This window comes from Mustela nivalis (assembly GCF_964662115.1).
Source record: "Mustela nivalis genome assembly, chromosome: 7".
NCBI lineage: Eukaryota > Metazoa > Chordata > Mammalia > Carnivora > Mustelidae > Mustela > Mustela nivalis.
In genome coordinates this window covers 5,972,001-5,989,866 of record NC_139026.1, presented here as the reverse complement: position 1 = coordinate 5,989,866, position 17,866 = coordinate 5,972,001, and the positions used below count along the sequence as shown (strand labels likewise).

The 17,866-nt window shown below is 58.2% G+C and overlaps 1 protein-coding gene across 1 annotated transcript in view; it reads right to left on the bottom strand.

The window, feature by feature from the left end:
* NFAM1 (NFAT activating protein with ITAM motif 1) overlaps positions 1-5,005 on the bottom strand; it is a 34,818-nt gene extending 29,813 nt beyond the window's left edge. The window contains exon 1 of the mRNA XM_082740046.1: positions 4,824-5,005. Within this exon, the coding sequence (XP_082596172.1) occupies positions 4,824-4,923 (100 nt within the window). The 5' untranslated portion in view covers positions 4,924-5,005. The remainder of the gene's footprint in view (positions 1-4,823) is intronic.
* Positions 5,006-17,866: the final 12,861 nt, after the last annotated feature.

Below are 17,866 nucleotides of genomic sequence, written 5' to 3'. Positions count from 1 at the left end.
CCTCTCCAGCCTCAGGTTCCCCCCTTCCCTTCCTCGGTTTCCAGACCCCACTCCAGTGCCCTAGGCCAGTCCCCGGACCACGGCCCCTAGATCCACAACAAAGGTCCGCTCTCCTATGTCAGGGCCCATGGGGACGCGGCATTCCCGTATCCATACGCTCGTCCCCAAGACACGAGGGTCTCGCTGCTCTGCCTGTGCCGAGAAGATCCGAAGGCCGGGCCCCCGCCCTGCCAGGCGGACCCACCTCGCAGGCCTGGACCCGCGTGCCTCTCCCTGCGGCGGCGCATCTCCACCCGGCCCTCTTGGAACTCCTCCTGGGCTGAGGAGCTCAATCCTGGCCGCGGTCTTTGGAGTCTGCCGGGCATCCTTTGGGTGCCAGGCTCTGTGCTAAGGTGTCGAGGATTTGAACCAAGAAAGTGCACGCGTTTCCCGCCCCCCGAAGCTCACAGTCCCCCTAAGGGAGGCAGACAGCTGAGGAAGAAGCAGCCTCCACGGAAACCTGCGCTCCCAGAGGCCCGGAACACACGTGGGCCTGGAGGCCGCACCGGAGTGCTCACGGCCACAGACAGCAAGGCCTGAAACGTCCATCATAGAGAAAGAAATTGCAATATATTCCTTCAGTGGGACACTCGGCAGCGGGACTTGACCAACATGCTCTGTGAAGGGCCGGAGGGTGAATATTTTCCGCTTTGGGGGCCATGGGGTCTCTGTCCCAATGCTCAACTCTGCCGATGGAGGGTGACAGCCTCCTAGATCGCCCACAAATGAATGAGCGTGGCTGTGTTCCAATAAAACTTTATCTGTGGGCGCTGAAATGTGAATCTTGTATCATTGTCACGTGCCGTGAAATATCCTTCTCTTGATTTTCTTCCAACCATTAAAAACATGGGAGAAAAGCCACTCCTACCTCGTAGGCCTTACCGAAAGGCAGCGGGGCTGGACTGAGCCTTCCCCCCACTCCGCCACCCCTGCCCTGGGGCCGCTGTTTACGACCCCTGCTCTTTAGCAATGAAAACGCACAGACTGTAGCCACACCGGCAACTGGACAGATCTTGCAAAACACAACGGAGTGAAAGAAGCAGGTCGTGAGAGAATACACAGCCTCACTGTGATTATACAAAGTTCAAGGACAGGGAACATGAATCCGCATCATTCAGGGACACACACTGAGCATTAAAACTATAAAGAGATGCCGGGAAGCAATTGCCCCCAGAGTCAGGACGGGCGAGAGGGGTGTCTAGGTGGTGGCCGGGGAGGACCAGGGACTGCAGAAGCTGGCCCCACGGGACTTTGTTTTATGATGTTTATTGTGCTGCTCTGCACAGGTATTAGAGCTCACAACTTAAAAAGAGAAAGCAATGATAATAGGGCCAACTAGAAGAGCATCTGAACCCCGACCTGAGAGGCGTTTACAGTCTACCTGGAACACAGCCCAGTGGGATTCCTATCCCACTGCTCCACCGAGAGACCCCCCTCTCCAGTCAGACTGAACCTCTCCCCCTCCCCGCCCCCTGGCTCTGCCTTCTGGCCATCCAGTCTTTATTCCCGCTGTGCGTGCCACCCACGCACCTGCTCGGCCTCCTCCCCCTCTCCGCTCCCTTGCCCCCGCCAACACTCCCCCTGCCCCACCTCCAGCGGCGAGGTGCTTCTCTCCGCCTGCCTCCGGAGCTCTGTATTGGGATTAGACAAAGATGAAAAGCAGAGGCCAATCCCGACAGAGGCTCCGAGCTGCGGGAAAGAAGGCGGGAGGCTCCCGAACATCTTTTGGACAACAAAGGAGCGGTGACACCTGAGTCCAGAGCAAGGGGGGAGGGGAGAAACCTGCATTGGCAACTCTCTCCTTGGGTCATGTTCTGTCATGTTCTCTGGGCAAGCCTCAGTGTTTCCATCGGGCTGAGAGTAGGGATGGTTCACCTCTAGTCGCCCCCCAACCAGCCAGTGCCCAGAACAGGTCCTCCTCATGGGCACTGGAGAAATAAATACAGCCCAGAGTTCTGAAAAGGGCGAGAAGAGTGAGGGGACTGACATTTGTTGGGAGCACAGAGGCTCAGAAAGGTTAAGTAACTGCTCCAAGGTCATGCAGCAGTCAGTGGAAGAAGGTAGGACTTGAACCTGGGCTCTGCCTGGCCCCAGAGCCCTTGCAGGTGACTGAAGGCGCTGGAAGTGGGGAGCCGACGTGCAGCTGCTCCCAGGACAGCTGAATCTCAGGTTTGCATTACTCAGCCCTGGGGGAGAGCAGCTGCCCATGAGCCCACAAGTGGCTGCCAGACCCTTCGAGAAAAGTAGAATTTGCAGAGAGCTCAAAAGACTGGAGGAGGGGGGCGTCTGGGTGGCTCAGTGGGTTAAGCCGCTGCCTTCAGCTCAGGTCATGATCTCAGGGTCCTGGGATCGAGTCCCGCATCGGGCTCTCTGCTCAGCGGGGGGCCTGCTTCCTCCTCTCTCTCTCTGCCTGCCTCTCTGCCTACTTGTGATCTCTCTCTGTCAAATAAACAAATAAATAAATAAATAAAATCTTAAAAAAAAAAAAAAAAAAGACTGGAGGAGGGTAGGACTCGGGCTCAAGTCCCAGCTCAGGGCAGGAGGAGAAGGGCTGGGAGCAAGGGAGGTCCTGAGACACTAACGCATAATGAGCCAGAGGCCACCGGCAAGGTCAGAGAGAGCCCAAGGAGCCCGTGGGCTCGCTAAGATACCCAACTGGCCAACTGACTCTTGGATTTCCATTGGTTCTGTTAGACCGACAGGTGGCTGACATTCTCTGAGCCCCAATCACTCCGTCTCCGGGCCCAACGCCAGGCAGGAACTGCTATTGTGCCCATTTATCAGATGAGACAATTGTGGCACAGAGACATTAGGAACCTGCCCAGGGACTTGGGGTGAATCACAGAGCTCAGATGGAAAGTCAGCCTGAACGCCCTGGTGTATGTCCTCAATCCTGCACCACCCCGTGGCTCAGCGATGGGGCCTGCTGTCCCTAGGCTTAGGGGACAGTTGGAGTGAGCCAGGCACCCGCAGGGCGGGACAATGAGTGACGTTGCTGTCTGCTGCTCTGAGACGTTCTAGGGGACCACAAGGCTTTGTCACCTCTTGTGAAAGAGCAGAGTTTCTCTTTTGTACAAACTTTGCTGCAATCCCGAGGAAAAAAAAAATCTGCCGTGTGTTTACAGTTCAGACGGTTACAAAAGTGCTTCTCACCGCGGCATCCCGCAAAGTGTCACCCACTGTTACCCAGGTGTGCTGGGTCCCTTCTGGGGAGGAGGCCCGCACAAGGAGAAATGATGGGAATTCGAGGGAAATTCAGTTAGACATGACCGAGTTGACGCATTGCCACCAACAAGCTGCATTTCCTTGGGGCCATCTCTGAACCGGCCGCCTGGAGGGGGTGGGGAGAGGGTGCAGGAGGGACACTGCAAGGTGTGCGAGGAGAAAGGACATGACGTCACAAGGGGCCCAGCCCAGGAAGCCCGCTGTAGGTACCCAGTCAGCTCTTGCCTCCTGGGGGCAGGACGGTGACATTTTTCTATGAGGAATGTCCTTTCAGAGAGAGCTGAGAGGTGGGGGCCTGGGTGGCTCAGTGGGTTAAGCGTCTGCCTTCTACTCATGTCATGGTCTCTGGGTCCTGGGATCGAGTCCCGCCTCTGCCTCCCTGCTGGGGGGGAGCCTGCTTCGCCCTCTGCCCCTCCCCCACTCATGCATGCACTTGCTGTCTCTCTCTCTCAAAAATAAATAAAATCTTATAAGAAAAAAGAAAGACTGAGAGGAAACCCAAGGGTCCTAGCTTAGGGATCCGGCTGACTTGGGTCTAAACCTGATCTCCACTCACCCTCTAGGTCTTGGGCAAGCTTCCTGGCCTCCCTGGGGCTCCGTTTCCCTGTCCTTAAGCGGTGCTGGCCGTGACGGTACCCCAGGGGTGGCCGGAGGGGGGGGCCGAACTGGGAAAGTAAAGCCCAGAGCAAGTGCTCAAAGAGGCTAATTCACGAGAGTAAGAAGAGCTGTTGTTGTTTACGGCATCAATGAAAGGCAGCGCATGAAGCAGAAGTTGGAGGCAGCCCCCGGAAGCCTCAGGAAAGTCTGGGTGAATGCAGGAAACCAAGCACCCAGGCTGCACAGGGGGTGGGGGGACCCTGGGAATCCGAGAGTTTGCCAGGGCAGCCCTGGGAGAGACTGAGCCGGAGGGACCCCCGCGTGGGCAGCCCCGGAGAGACAGTCCTCGTCTGGGTAAAGGTGCTCCAAGGCCACGCACCCCCGGGCCTGGCTTGGATCCAGGCCGCCCTGTTTCTGAGGGGACCTGGGACCAGGAAAGGGGGCACGGCGTTGGCCCCGGGAATGGCATCAGCTCCTGTTGTGAAAGAACACGAGGCGGCCCCTGGTTGTAGGTCAGGAAGTGGGGCGTGCTCCCCTTTCTGGAGAGAGGGACCATTTGGCGTCCCCGGGCACAGCGTCCCTGGTCTCCCGGGATAACACAGGGAGCGAGGCCGAGGCTGGGGGAGAGCTGTCCCTCCCCACCAACCCCACACCTGCGCTGACACCTTGGCCGCAGCAACGCCCACCCACCCTGTCTGAGGGCCAGGGGTCAGGCTGGGGGAGGAAGGCTGCTAACTCGCCGGGGCTGCCCGCACCCCTTTACAAGCCACCTTGGTGAGGCATTAGCGAACCATCTCCCGGATCCCCGAAGGCATTCCCTGTGAAGTCTGCAACTGTTCAAACGTTCAAACGCAACCAGCAAATCTCCGGAGACAGGTCCCCAGGAATGAGCCGCACGGGCAGATGAAAGCGGCTGTGATGTGCCGGCCAGAGGGCTCGTGGGAAGGAGGCAGGCAGCGTACCTGTGAGCTGCAGGGTCCAGGGAAACAGGAGCAAGGCCAGGAGCCAGGGGCCCGAGAGCAGGTCCGGCGGGGCCCGCCGCCACGGAGGCCGGCGCTCCATCGGGGCCTCCTGCTCCGTCTTCCTCTTTCGTCTCAAGTTCACTGGAGGGGATGGCCGGCCGGCCCCACAGTTCCCCTTTGAGTCCCCATAAAGCTCCTCCCTAGCCAAGCTTCTGCTTCCTCGGGGCCTCACTGGGTTGGGTCCCCTTCATAACCTGGACTTTCGGAGCAGGGAGTGGGCACGGCTCGGGGGCGAGGAATCTGGTGCGCGCGCCCCTCTGCCTCGGGGAGCTGCTCCCTTCCTCGGTCCCCTTCGAGCTGGTGGCCCATCCGCAGACACCTGGCGACAGAGGGGACGCAGGACTGCCACAAGGAACTCTGGGGCTTGGTTTAGCTGCTCACAGCTGAAACTTTTAAAACTGTGTTCACAGATTTCCTGCCAGAAATTGTCCAGGGGCCTGTGGATTCGTGTGCTCATCCCAGTGCAGGGTTTCGGGGGGGGGGCGGTGGGAGTTGGGGTATCGGCTGGGGGCGTGATGGAGAAGGGGCAGGCAGCTAGGGTGAGGGCAGGAGCCCATGTTCGAAGCCCTGACTGGTGCCAGGAAATCAGCTGACGGTCATCAGCGCAGCGGGGGCCACCACTGACCCAGCGCAGAGGCCCAGGGGTGGCCTCCTCTCTGACTCCCCTGCAATGTCCTTCCCCCCCAAGCTTCCCTCTGCCTGAGCGCACCCCTCCCCCACCAGCAGGCACCTTAATTATTGGCCTCCTGACGCCCTCCTTCCCCAGCAGCCTCCAGTTTTGCCCTTGGCCTTGTGGAGCCCAGCCCTGGGCCTGAGCCGGGCGGAGGTAGGGGGTAGATGTTTGCCCGCAGGCTCTGGGAGGCAGAAGGCAGGGGTCTGGGGCTGGAGGGGAGGACCCAGCGCGAGGCAGAGGAGGCTAGGAGAAATGCCGTCGAGCTTCTGCACACATGAGCGCTTCTCCTTTCCCCATGAGCGCCCGTTAACCCTCAAGACAAATGTGATTCTTCCAATTTTACAGAAGAGAAAGAGCAGAGCACCTCGCTGGAGATCGGGGCAGTTCCGTGGGGCCAGAATTCAACACCCAGCTGTGCGAAGCCTGCCCCAAGCAATCCGCAGCGGCAGGGCCCAGCTTTGGTTCTCCCTCCAAAAGCTTTGCACACGCAGCATGAAAGCCAGAGATGTTTCCCCGACCCCAGCAGCCCTAGGAGGGTGGCAAGGAGGAGGAGGGCTGCCCACCAGGTGAGGAGGACCCATGGGCGCCAGCCCAGTCCCGCTGGCTGGGGGGCCGCGGGGACCCCGGCGCTACTGACTGCTGATCCGTCAGTGATACACGATCTCATATGTCACACTGAGACACAGATAATCTGCTTCACGCTGTTTCCGACCTCCGGGGGGAGCAGGTTGTCTAAGCACCTCGATGCCATGGTGATAGACGTCACGTTAATGTCTCTGTGTGCGGAGGGAGCGTTCTGAAGGGATCGGTTTGTGCCTCTAGGAGTCTCTGTGGCTTGGCACTGAGGCTGAGCACCAAGACTCCTCAGAACTCGGACACGGGCTCTGCCCCCGCTCCTGGCCGGGCATATGCCACTTTTCCCCCTCCACAGGCAAAGCCCTCAGCCCCCAAAGAGGGCAGCCCATGATATGCTCCCCAGGGCAGCCCAGATCTGCACCCCAGGGCAGCCCAGATCTGCACCCCAGGGCAGCCCATGATCTGCACCCCAGGGCAGCCCATGATCTGCACCCCAGGGCAGCCCATGATCTGCACCCCAGGGCAGCCCACGGTCTGCACCCCAGGGCAGCCCAGATCTGCACCCCAGGGCAGCCCATGATCTGCACCCCAGGGCAGCCCACGGTCTGCACCCCAGGGCAGCCCAGATCTGCACCCCAGGGCAGCCCAGATCTGCACCCCAGGGCAGCCCATGATCTGCACCCCAGGGCAGCCCAGATCTGCACCCCAGGGCAGCCCAGATCTGCACCCCAGGGCAGCCCACGGTCTGCACTCTGGAGCCCTGGATGCCGTGCAGCTTCAGGGGCTGGGTCTGGCGTATGATCTCTGGCCCGTCTGGGGCCACCTCTGTCCCCTTTGCCTCTGACACCCCTGGGACTCGGCCCAATGCAGGCACCTCGTATGTACTCAGTAAATATCGGTGTATGAATGGCCGGCTGGCTGGATGAGCAGAAGGCAGGGTCAAGTGCCTTCCTCCCAGGCTTGCTGTAAAGGTGGTGCCTACTGAGGAGCCTGGCACAGGGCAGGATCCCAACCGGCTGCCGTGGGATGACTGTCCCCAGCGAAAGGCAGGGGTGCGCCTTGGGCAGGGAGCCGGGGGTCGGGGGGTGCCGGGCTGGCCTGTCAAGGCCTTCAAGAGCCAGGTGATGGAAATGAAACCACAGCACATCGAGAAACCTCATTTTCATGAACGCTTTCCACCTGTTCTCCCCGCCGTGGTCCCTGAGCAGAGAAACCACTGGACTTGGATGTGATGACTTTTCCTCCCCTGCGCTCCTGGTGGGGCTTTCGGGTAAGCAGGGACGGGAGGGGCAGAGGACGTGGGTTCTGGGGGCACCCCCAGCAGGTAGCCGCGGGCCAGGTCTCCCCAGCTGAGTTTGCGGGTAAAGACCCTACGGGACGGCACACTTCAGTGCTCCTGCTTGTGCAGGCATCGGTCTGAGCGTCCACCCATGGTCCCCTCGCATTTGGCTGAGCGCCTCCCGCCGTGGGCACTGGCCACAGCGGGAGGATGCAGAAGTGAGAGACCCAAGCTTCGAGGGCCCCACACGTGGGTGAGGAGCAACCATCCCAGCGCAACGAGGCAGTAACATAGTTCCGAGCAGTTACTAAACGCCAAGACACTCTGAATCTACAAATCAGCTTAATCCTCACTGCAATCCCATAGGTAGGTACAAAACCAATTCCATTTTACAGATGAGGACAGCGAGGCACAGGGAGGTTAAAATAAGATTTGACTTGCATGGGACACCTGAGTGGTGTAGTTGGTTAAGCTTCTGACTCTTGGTTTCAGCTCAGGTCATGATCTCAGGGTCGTGAGATCAAGCCCCGTCTCAGGCTCCGTGCTGGGCGCCGAGCCTGCTTAAGACCCTCTCGCTCTCCCTCTGTCCTCCCATGTATGCTCTCTCTCTCTTTCAAATAAATAAGCCTTTTTTAAAAAAAAATTGCCTATAGTCACAAAGCTAAGAAGTGTGTCTAGAGGAAGTATCTGAGGATGACCCCAGGCTCTGGGGTCCCATCCACTCTTCCAGCCTGCCTAAATAGCAGCAGTGTGGACAGAGTCAAGAGTGGAGCACAGAGGGGCGCCTGGGTGGTTCAGTGGGTTAAAGCCTCTGCCTTCGGCTCGGGTCATGATCCCAGGGTCCTAGGATTGAGCCCCGAATCAGGCTGTCTGCTCAGCAGGGGGTAAGCAGGGAACCTGCTTCCCCCCCTCTCTCTGCCTGCCTCTGCCTACTTGTGATCTATCTGTCAAATAAATAAATAAAATCTTTAAAAAAAAAAATGAGCGGAGCACAGGAAGAAGGCATTTACTCAGGGTGAAGGGAGGACGGAGGGCCAAGGAGGGCTTCATGGAGGAGGGGGCAACCCTGAAGGAGGAGGAAACGAGAGAGCGCAGACCTCTCCGGCAGTCCAGAGGTGCCTTACCCACACGAAGACTACAGCTTTCCAAAGTGGACCCAGATGACTGGTCTCTGTTCTCAGTTTAGTTCCTATGCGCACTTATTAAGTGCCTCCTGTGTACTGGGCAATGGAAGCACAGAACATAAATCGGGTTGCTCCCCATCTAGAGAAGAAAACAGAAACCCCAGATGGGCTTCTGACTTCCCTGAGTGAGCAAAGGTGAGCAAGCAGGCGACCATGAGGCCCCTGGCCTGGCGGCTTTGGTTCCCATGCTCGGGAGCTGCGTGTCTTCCCTGTGTTCCCCTTCCCAGATGCAGGACGTCATTTCCTTTCTGCCCACAGACTCCAGAACCAGGGGAACCCCACTAGTTGGAGGCCCCCCCCGCAAAACAACCCTCTGCTCTGGCCTGGTGTTCAAGATGGAGAGCGTTGGCTCCATCGAGCCCCTACCTCCCCGCGCTGGAGAGGGCTGCTGGGGAGGGCAGCCTCCCTTCTCTCCTAGCACAACCCATGGGAGCAGGGAGCCTACGCGGGGTGGGTGGGGGTGGGATGGGGGGACCTGACCACTAAGTCAGGGGCACAACCCAGCCCGAGAACCAGCTAGCACTCCGTTGAAGGGGACCCTTCTGATCGCGAGCTGGGCCGGCGCACAGTAGACCGGGCTCCTTTCTCCGGGAAAATGAGCTCGCTGTCCGTGGAGGTGAGCAAATCCACCTGGAGGCCCTTCTCCCTGCAGGCTGCCCACGTCCAGACTGCCGTCCCTGTTCAAGCCAGTATTTTTGCCTGTTTTGTTTGTATTTGTTTCGTGCCAGACATGGTTCTAAAGGCTTTTCATGTATTGACTACTTCAGGCCTCACGGAAACCTCATGTAGATACTATTATTAGTGCCCCTATTTTACAGATGAAGAAACTGAAGATCAGAGAGTGCAAGCCACTTGCCCAAGGCCACACAGCAAGTAGGCAGAGGCTCAAGGACGTGAGCTCCCGTGACTGTGCTTTTAATCATTATGTTCTCTTGCAAAATTCACTTGCTTCTCCCGGCAGGGCTGGTATTATAACCCTCATCGTCCAGAATTCGTGAAAGAGGAAAAATCGGGCAAATGACCTGCTCAGGGTCACAGAGGGGATGAGGGGCGTACCTGGGGGCAGAGACCAGCATTTTCCTGATGGACACATGCCCAGAATGAGACAAGACTCTCCCGGCTAGTTCTGTTGCGGGAAGGCAGCAAGGACGCAGTGCTTCCTCCTCAACCCCTGCCACACGGAAAGTAACCCTTAAGATCTGGGAGAAGATAAAAAACAAACAAACAAACAAACAAAGATGGCATCATTTTTCAGTATTTCTCCATGTTTGCTGTGTGCCGAAGCCCTGTTAGGCTCAGCATGCTGGTACAACCGTGTCCCTGGCAGAGATAAGCACTGAGCAGGTGGCTCGGGGGAGGGCCTCCCTGGAGGTCCTCAGGTGGACCGAAGGCCTTGGTCTTGAACTAATGGTACCACCCCGGTCCCCACTGGCCCCACGGGACAGCCCCGTGTTGTCCTGTGCTAATGGCGCCACCTGGTGGCAAACAGGGGAAGGCTCACCCGAAGTGCCTCTCCCTGTCACTTCTTTTCCCTCTGCCAGAAGCTGCCACCCAGCAAGCTCGGTGGGGGGCTCGAGAAGCAGCTTGATGGAGTGGCCGGAGCAGGGCGGGGGAAGGGGGGTTTTCGGGGCAAGCGGGGCCGGGGGCTGGGTGCAGGGAGCCTGTGGGAACGGAGTGCTGGGCACGCTGGCTCTCTCTGCAATGCCCTTCCCAGGGACCGGAGCGTCCTTTAGAGCTTGCCCCCCTGGGTTCTAACAAGCTGCTTTGCTGGAAACACTTTATGAAATCTGCTTGGGGGAAGCCATCGGAGCCAGTCATTGGCCACCAAGCAAACCAGTTCCACGGTTTTGCGGTGACAACTGGAGACTTTCTGAGCAGGGCTCCCACAGTGAGTTCAGCCAATTAAGGAAACAATTAGCCTCCCCTGAGGCTAATTCATGCATTGTCACCCCACACAGTTCTGTGGTTTTATGAGCCAGAGGGCCTCGGTGTCCTGTGGGCAGAGGGCTGTGTGTGGCCGCTGGTAATTATGCGGATTTCTGGCCCCACCCCAGAGATCTAGCTCTGAGAGCCCAGGGCATCTGAATTTTAACATCCCGTAGTTCTCACACTGGAGAAACTGCCCGAAGCACTTTCAAGTCACATTCCCAAGGCGCTGTGGGCAGGGCGGTGGCCGCCTTCCAGGAGGCCTGCTTGGAAGGGGCCCGGAGGAGCCCTTCAAAGAGATTTGATCCTCCCTCCTTCCCGCTGCCCCTTCCCCCTCCCTTGGAAGGCCAGCAGGTGTCCAGGGAATAGAGAGCAAGCGCCTCACCGTGCCCCGCCCCCCTTACCTTCTAAGCCAATAGGGACCGTTTCCTCCGCCACCATGGATTTGATGAAAAGTGGTTGGGAGTGACAGGAGGGAAAGAGTTTGCAAAGAATAAGATGTGAGTTGAAACTAGCTGTTCTGGGGCACCTGGATGGCTCAGTGGGTTAAAGCCTCTGCCTTCAGCTCGGGTCATGATCCCAGGGTCCTGGGATCAAGCCCCGCAAGGGAGCCTGCTTCCTCCTCTCTCTCTCTCTCTCTGCCTGCCTCTCTGCCTACTTGTGATCTCTGTTCAATAAATAAATAAAATCTTTAAAAAAAAAAAAAGAAAAGAAAATAGCTGTTCTGCCTTCAACTCTTATTGAGCCTCTTTCTCGTGCTGGTCTCTGTGTGGGGCTTGGGGGATGGGCAGAGAGCAACATGGGTCCAGCGTGGGGTGCGGACGCGCAGGGTGTGTGGTTAGCCATGAGGACATCTGTGGAGGGTGACAGGTCTGGGAGGGGCAGTGGGAGACACTTGGGAAGGGTGGGGAGTGGGAACAGGAGGAGGGACAGGAGAGGCGGTCCCCAGTGGACTTTTGTCTAGGAGCTGACCCCTGTTAAGGCTTCAGAGTTGGGGACAGGGGGCTGGCAGGGGCAGGGGAATCTCCGGGAATTCCCCCATCAGCTTGGCTTGATTCCTCAGGAGAGCTTCTCTCCTGCTCTCCCTCTCCCCTCTGCCCAGAAAGTTCTTTTTCTCCCACTTCCCTTCGGTGTACAAAGCTAGGCCTTTTTTTTTCCTAAATACCCCATGCCTGGGGAGACCTGGGTCACAGGCAGAAGGCCCTGGTTCCAGAGACAGCAAAGAACCCAGGCCAGCCCCTCTAATTCTTAAGAGGAGTCTAGAAGTACCTCCAAAGACCCACCAGAAACGTTGAATCCCTCTATCATTCATTCAACAAACCTCTTGGGGGCGCTGCCCTGCATCTAGGGCGGAGCCTGACTCCCACACACCTGAGTCACAAACCTGTGGGAACCCAGTGTGAGGAGGACACAAGCCCAGACCAGGCTGAGCCTGCCACGGACGCCAAGGCCAGGGCATTCACAAAGGCTCAGTGAGAAGCTTCTAGGAGTAGGAGAGAATGACCCAGCCAGAGGGACTGGGGCGCTAGGTCCCAAGCAGCAGGGGTGCGAGGGGGACCGGGTGAGCAGGACCTGGAAGGCCTCCCTCCTCCCCACCCTTTCCTGAAACTACCTTTGCTGTCCGGTGACAACGGGCAGATAAATAAGACCATTTATTTTTCTGTTAAAAAATTACTGGTAGTACCACCAGTATCGATTTCTACTGTTTTCATTTCGCGTGTACAGATTTTCAGCCACGACTGAGTTGAGCCGCTTTCCGGCTCTGGTTCACAGAAGCCCTGGCATCATTTATGATAGGGTTTCTGAGTGGAAAGATTCTTCTCTGGAACACGGCTCGTTCAGAAGTGGAGACCCTCCCTGCAGTCACTGGGGTGAAAATCCCATTTTACAAAACGCCCAGCAGCCCCCAAGAGATGCGGCCTGTCTTTCTAGGACCAGAAGTCTCCAGAGGACGCGTGGATCGACAGTAACCACAGGCTGTTCTAGGTCCAGATAGAAGGAGGAAGAGAAAGCAGCAGCCTTGGGCTTGCGTCCCGTGACATTGGAGCCTCCCCACCGCGCCCCCCGCCCCCGAAAGTCCCCTACCCCCACCCAGGGCCAAAGGAAAGTATTTTCAGGCTTTTTGCCTGAAAGTCTTCCTCAGGCAGCAGCCCTGCCCAGGGGAGACCTCTCCGTGCCAGCACCTTCCAGAGACGCCCAGGGAACGGGGGATGGGGGTGTCCCCGAGCCCCCAGGGGAAGGGGCTGTGCTCCTTGCTCCATGCTGCTGACCAAAGGGGAGCCAGGGGGACCTTTGTCCCCTGGACCCCCATCAGGGTCCCCTCACTCCTCACCCACAGATTCCTGTGACACCATGACCCACGGGGCATCCAGCCAGCAGCAGCCGGGCCTGGCCAGTGTCTGGAGGCAAGTGGGAGGGTAAGGGGGTGGAGGGGGAAGGGAGGTGGGGTGGGGGTGCATCCCCAGGAGGAACTGGGAAGTCATCTTTGCCAGATGCCGGCCTTGCTCGCAGCCACCCCGCCGGGTCAGCTCTGTTGTAGCTCCCTCTTATGGATGAGGAAACTGAGGCCCAGAGACAGGAGGTCACTTTTCGAAGACCACACAGCCCGTGAGGGCAGAGCTGGGGTCTGGCTCCAGTTTGCCAGCTGGGGCTGCCTTGGGACAACCTTCGTGGGTGTCCTCACTCCCTGGGTGGATTGTGAGCTCCCTGGGGCCTCCCCTGAGCCCCCCACCTGGCCCTCCTGCGGCAGCCCTCCCCGGCCAGGCCACGGCACTGGTACCTCCCAAGTGCGAGAATGAGAAATCAAGAAGGGTCCCCTGGGAGGTCCTTTCTCTAGCGCAGAGGTGAAACGGGCCCCACAGGGACTTCTAATCACGTTCTTAATCAATAAATAACTTTGGCCATGACTTGTGGAAAGTGCACGTCAGAGTCTGGGAGCAGAATCTGGGCCTGCGTAGGCAAGAACTCACTGACCTGTGGGAATCTGGAGTAACAGGAGAACCGGGGCTCCCTGGGGAGCTGGTCCCTCAGTCCCATTCACGCCTGCTCGAGGGTTGCCGGGGTCCGAGCTCAGTGCTGAGAACACAGGAAAACTCAGATCCCCACTCCCCCAGCCACCAACACCAGCCTCAGGGACACAGTGCGGAAGCTGAGGGCGGGGAGGGCGCTAACCAACAGTCTGGGCGGCTGGGGCAGACCAGGGGACAAGTGGGAAGGGCAGGGTCAGGAGGCCTCGTCTGTTTGGGGAACACGGTGGAGGGAACTTGGGGACAGTAGTGGACAGGCTCAGTGGGCCTCCTGGCGTCCTGGCCTGGGGCTCCTGCCACCTGCCCCCCCCTCCCTGGGCCCTCTCTTGGCCCTCCCCCACCGCTCCTTTCTGCTCCTGTCCCCCGTGCCTGGCTGGCCGAGCAGCCCCTCCCGAGATGAACAGTCTCCCCCTGGGGTTTTTCCCACAGGCCCTTCTCCCTTCCGTTGCCACAGCTGAGGACAGGGGTGTGTGGTCCCCCGCCTCCCCTTCTGCAGGCCAAGACATCCCTAGTCCTGTTGACTCCCCTGAGCCGGCTTCCAGACCCTTCCCCACAGAAATCTTCTCCAGCCTGCAGGGCCCTTGTACCCAGGTGGGGTCTGGCCAAGGCAGCAGTCAGGGGGACCCTGTCCCTCCCTCATTCTTGAGAAGCCTCCTCAAGGCGCCTAGCTCCTTTCCTCAGGCTGCTGGCTGGCCACCTGCTGCACGCCCTCTGAGTTCTAGGATGCCTTTCCTGCCCCAGGAATATGGGAACCCCCAGATGTGGGTCCTCTTTCCTGGTAACCCACAGTGGTGCTAACAGCGACTTCCCCCACAGCAAGGTCCTGCCTTTCTGGAAGAGGCCCATGAAGACAGCCTGGCTGGGGAGAGACTTCTTTGGATGATGGTCCTCCCCTCCCTCCTCCCCGTCTCTTAGCCCAATACCTTGCCTCCACGGCTGAGATTGTCCACGGTGATTTTGATTCAGAGAAAGGCTTTCTCAGGGGCAGCTTGGTGGCTCAGTGAGTTAAGTGTCTGCCTTCGGCTCAGGTCAGGATCTCATGGGTCCTGGGATGGAGCCCTGGGCACTCCGCACTATAGGGCGCCTGCTCAGGGAGAGTCTCCTTCTCCCTCTCCCTCTGCCCCTCCCCCTCCTGCTCATTTTCTCCCTCTCTCTCTCTCTCTCTCAAATAAATACATAAAATCTTAAAAAACAAAACAAAACAAAAAATGTTTCTCAGACTCTGGGAAGCTCAGTTTATAGGCAAGGACGACACCCCCACAGTCTTTGTGGACCAGCAGGGAAACATCTGGGGAAGGGGACCAAGAGCTGGCCTCCGCCACGGATTCAGGAGGACAACGGGCACTTTTCACACATGACCTCATGGCCATGAGGGGCATGACTCACTGTTGGGCAGGGTAGGGAGGGAACTCAAGCCGAGAAAAACAAGTCAGCCAGAGTCAGGGAGGAAGTGGCAGGACCAAGCCCCCTTCAAACCACCTGTTTTGAGCAGAGAAAGTTGGGGTCTGGGGCTGATGCAGCTTCGAGGGGTTCTTATTGCAACAACAGAAGATTCATAACTACAAAGCCCACATCAGGTGTAACTGAATATTAATGTCGTCCTCTAATGAGGACAGAACTCACAGGTTACAAATTCTAGAAGAGGGACCGACACCATCAACAATCCAGCCACTCGGGAAAACGGGGTCTTTGGTATTACCCCTCTCACGGCCTCTGTAATATGTTCCCTGTGATGTTGCTCCCTCTGATCCCTCTTTGTCGGACCAGGATTCTGCCAGGCCCCCCTTCTGGAGAGAGAACACAAACTTTGGCCGAGTTTCCTTCGTACGTGAGCAGGAAAAATTCAGGGTACGTCCAGTTTTCTCCTGCAGGGACTGACCTCAAAGGCTCCTGGGATGGATAGCACGGGGCGCCCAGCCCTCTTTGCAGGCGCCTAGAATGACTTTGCATAGTCTTTGTTCCAGGGCCCGATTTCTGGTCAAATAAGCAGGAAATGTAAATCTACTGGGCTCACAGGATTCCCTCTTCTTTATTCATTGGCGCTAATATTCCTGGAAGTCCTCTGCACCCTCCGCGGCCCAGTAACCGAACCCTGGAGGCAAGTGAACCACGCAAAATGGCCCACCAGCCGGAGCCAAACGCATTCCCCCATCACCCCGGCCCCCAAACCCCGCGGCCTCCCACAGCACCCACCTGGATGGGAGGCGGGAAGGGAGGGAGTCAGGTGGAAAGAGGCGTCACCGAGGTTTAAATGGCTCAGCATGTGGGCACCTGTGGGGCTTCGTCCTTAAGCTCAGCTCATGATCCCGGGGTCCTGGGATGGAGCCCCACATTGGGCTCCCTGCTCAGCGGGGAGTCTGCTTCTCCCTCTGCCTCTGTACCCGCCCCTCATTCATGCTCTCTCTTGAATAAATAAATAGAATAAATAAATAAGTCTTCAAAAAAAAGAAAAAGCCCAGCATTTGCAAACTTTACTGAAAGGTCCCACCACGTGAACAATTACCTATTGCAAGTCAGTGACAAAAAAAGAAAAGAAAAGAAAAAGGATTTGTTTTTAACCAAATGGCACTGACTAAGCGGGAACATCCGGCAGGCGGAGCCAAGCCACACCCTGGCTGCTCCAGAGAGAAGTGTCCCGAAGAAGAGGCCGCAGCCAAACCCTGGCTCGCCTTTGCTCTCCCTCCCAAGACCCAACCTGCCAACAAGCCCACGCCGGCACGTGGGGTGGCCTCTGCCTTATGGGAGCCGGAGCTTGGACGTGCAGGCAGGGGATCTGGGTTCAAGGCCCAGGCCTGTCATTTCCTGCCTGAGGGGTCTTGGGCAAGTCACCAGGGCCCTCTGAGCTCCTCCTTCCTCCTAACCAGGCACTCCCGAGAGCAGAGCATGTGGCACCGCTGGGCCAGGCGGAAGAGAAGAGGAAGGGCCAAAGGGGCAGCAAAGTAGGCCTGTGGGCTGTACGAGAGCATGGGTGTGTAGGGGGCTATCCTCCCCGCCACCAGAGGCTCCTGCATGGGGAATACTGCGCCGCAGGGCTCCGCTGGGTGCAAGCCTGGGGGGTGGGGGGGTTGGGCTCAGCTACCTCCCCAGGTGTGGAGAAGGGATGGTATTTCTGAATCAGGATTCTGAGCCAAATTCCAAGCTGGACTACGGTTTACCAGCAAGCCGGGCCCAGACACCCCCATCGCCCTGGCCTGAGCCTGCCTTTGCCTGCGCTTCGTGCTCTGCCCAGCCGGCCTACGCCATGCTAGCTGCCAGGCTCCGAGAAGACACAGAGAGCCCCCGTTTCATTCTCCCCTTCAGGCTTGACAGATGAAGGGAGACTCCTCCTCCCGCTGAGGAGAACTCCAGCCCACACTTTGCCTCCAACTCAATCACGGAGGACTCGGCCCTTCATCCTGGCATCAAAGTCTGTTTGATCAGCTTTTCATCCATTTTCCGAAAATGGAGGATTTAGGGATGCTCTGAATCTTGCAGGACTAGAAGTGCGGCAGCCTGATAATAGACTGGGGTATTGGGTACCCCCAACCTGCCATGGGGGAACACCCTGCTCTGTACCAGCCCTTCCCCACCTACTCCACCCCCCAGGCTCCCCACCCCCCTGCCAGAGCCTTTGGGAGGGAGCCCGAGCCTGGAAAAGCAGGGGACCTGTCCTTACTGGGCGGAGATCTAGTGCCCCCTGGAGGTCAGTGAGGTCGGGGTAGGAGTGGGGGGTTGGGTGACCCAGGATAAAGCCTTCTCTCCCTGTCCTGACATCCTGGATGCAGAGCAGCCCTCCTCAGCCCTCCTGACAGTAAAGGGGAGAGTGCAGGTTAAGGGCTCTGCATCCTGCATCTTTAATAATAAGAAGTTTTCTCCTTTGCTGACAAATCTCGGTTTTACTGAGCATTTTTTCAACCATTTTCTCTCTTGCTTTCCGGAGCAAGAATCGGGTTGGGCAGCATTTCCCTCTGTTCTCAGAGAAGAGAGCGGGGATCTGAGAAACTGCCAAGTTCACGAGTCACGGTTGAGGAGGGCCACGGGTCCGTTGGTCTGGTCGAGGGATGGGAAGACCAGGGGTACCTGGGGGGCGTGCTGGCCTCAGGGCCAGAGAACCAGGGGTCCTGGAAGGCAGGGCTGTGGGTGGCAGGGCCCTGGACCAGGGCTCAGGGTGAGGGAGGAGGCCCAGCAGAGCAGGGAGGGCCCAGCATGGGTTGCTACAAGGCAGAATGACATCAGAGCTGGGAAAGTGCAATACATGAAGGCCTATAGAGGAAAGCGGATCACCCCCACGCTCCCACCCCCAGTCCCTCTCCCCAAAAGTGTCTACAGTCTCCAGCTCA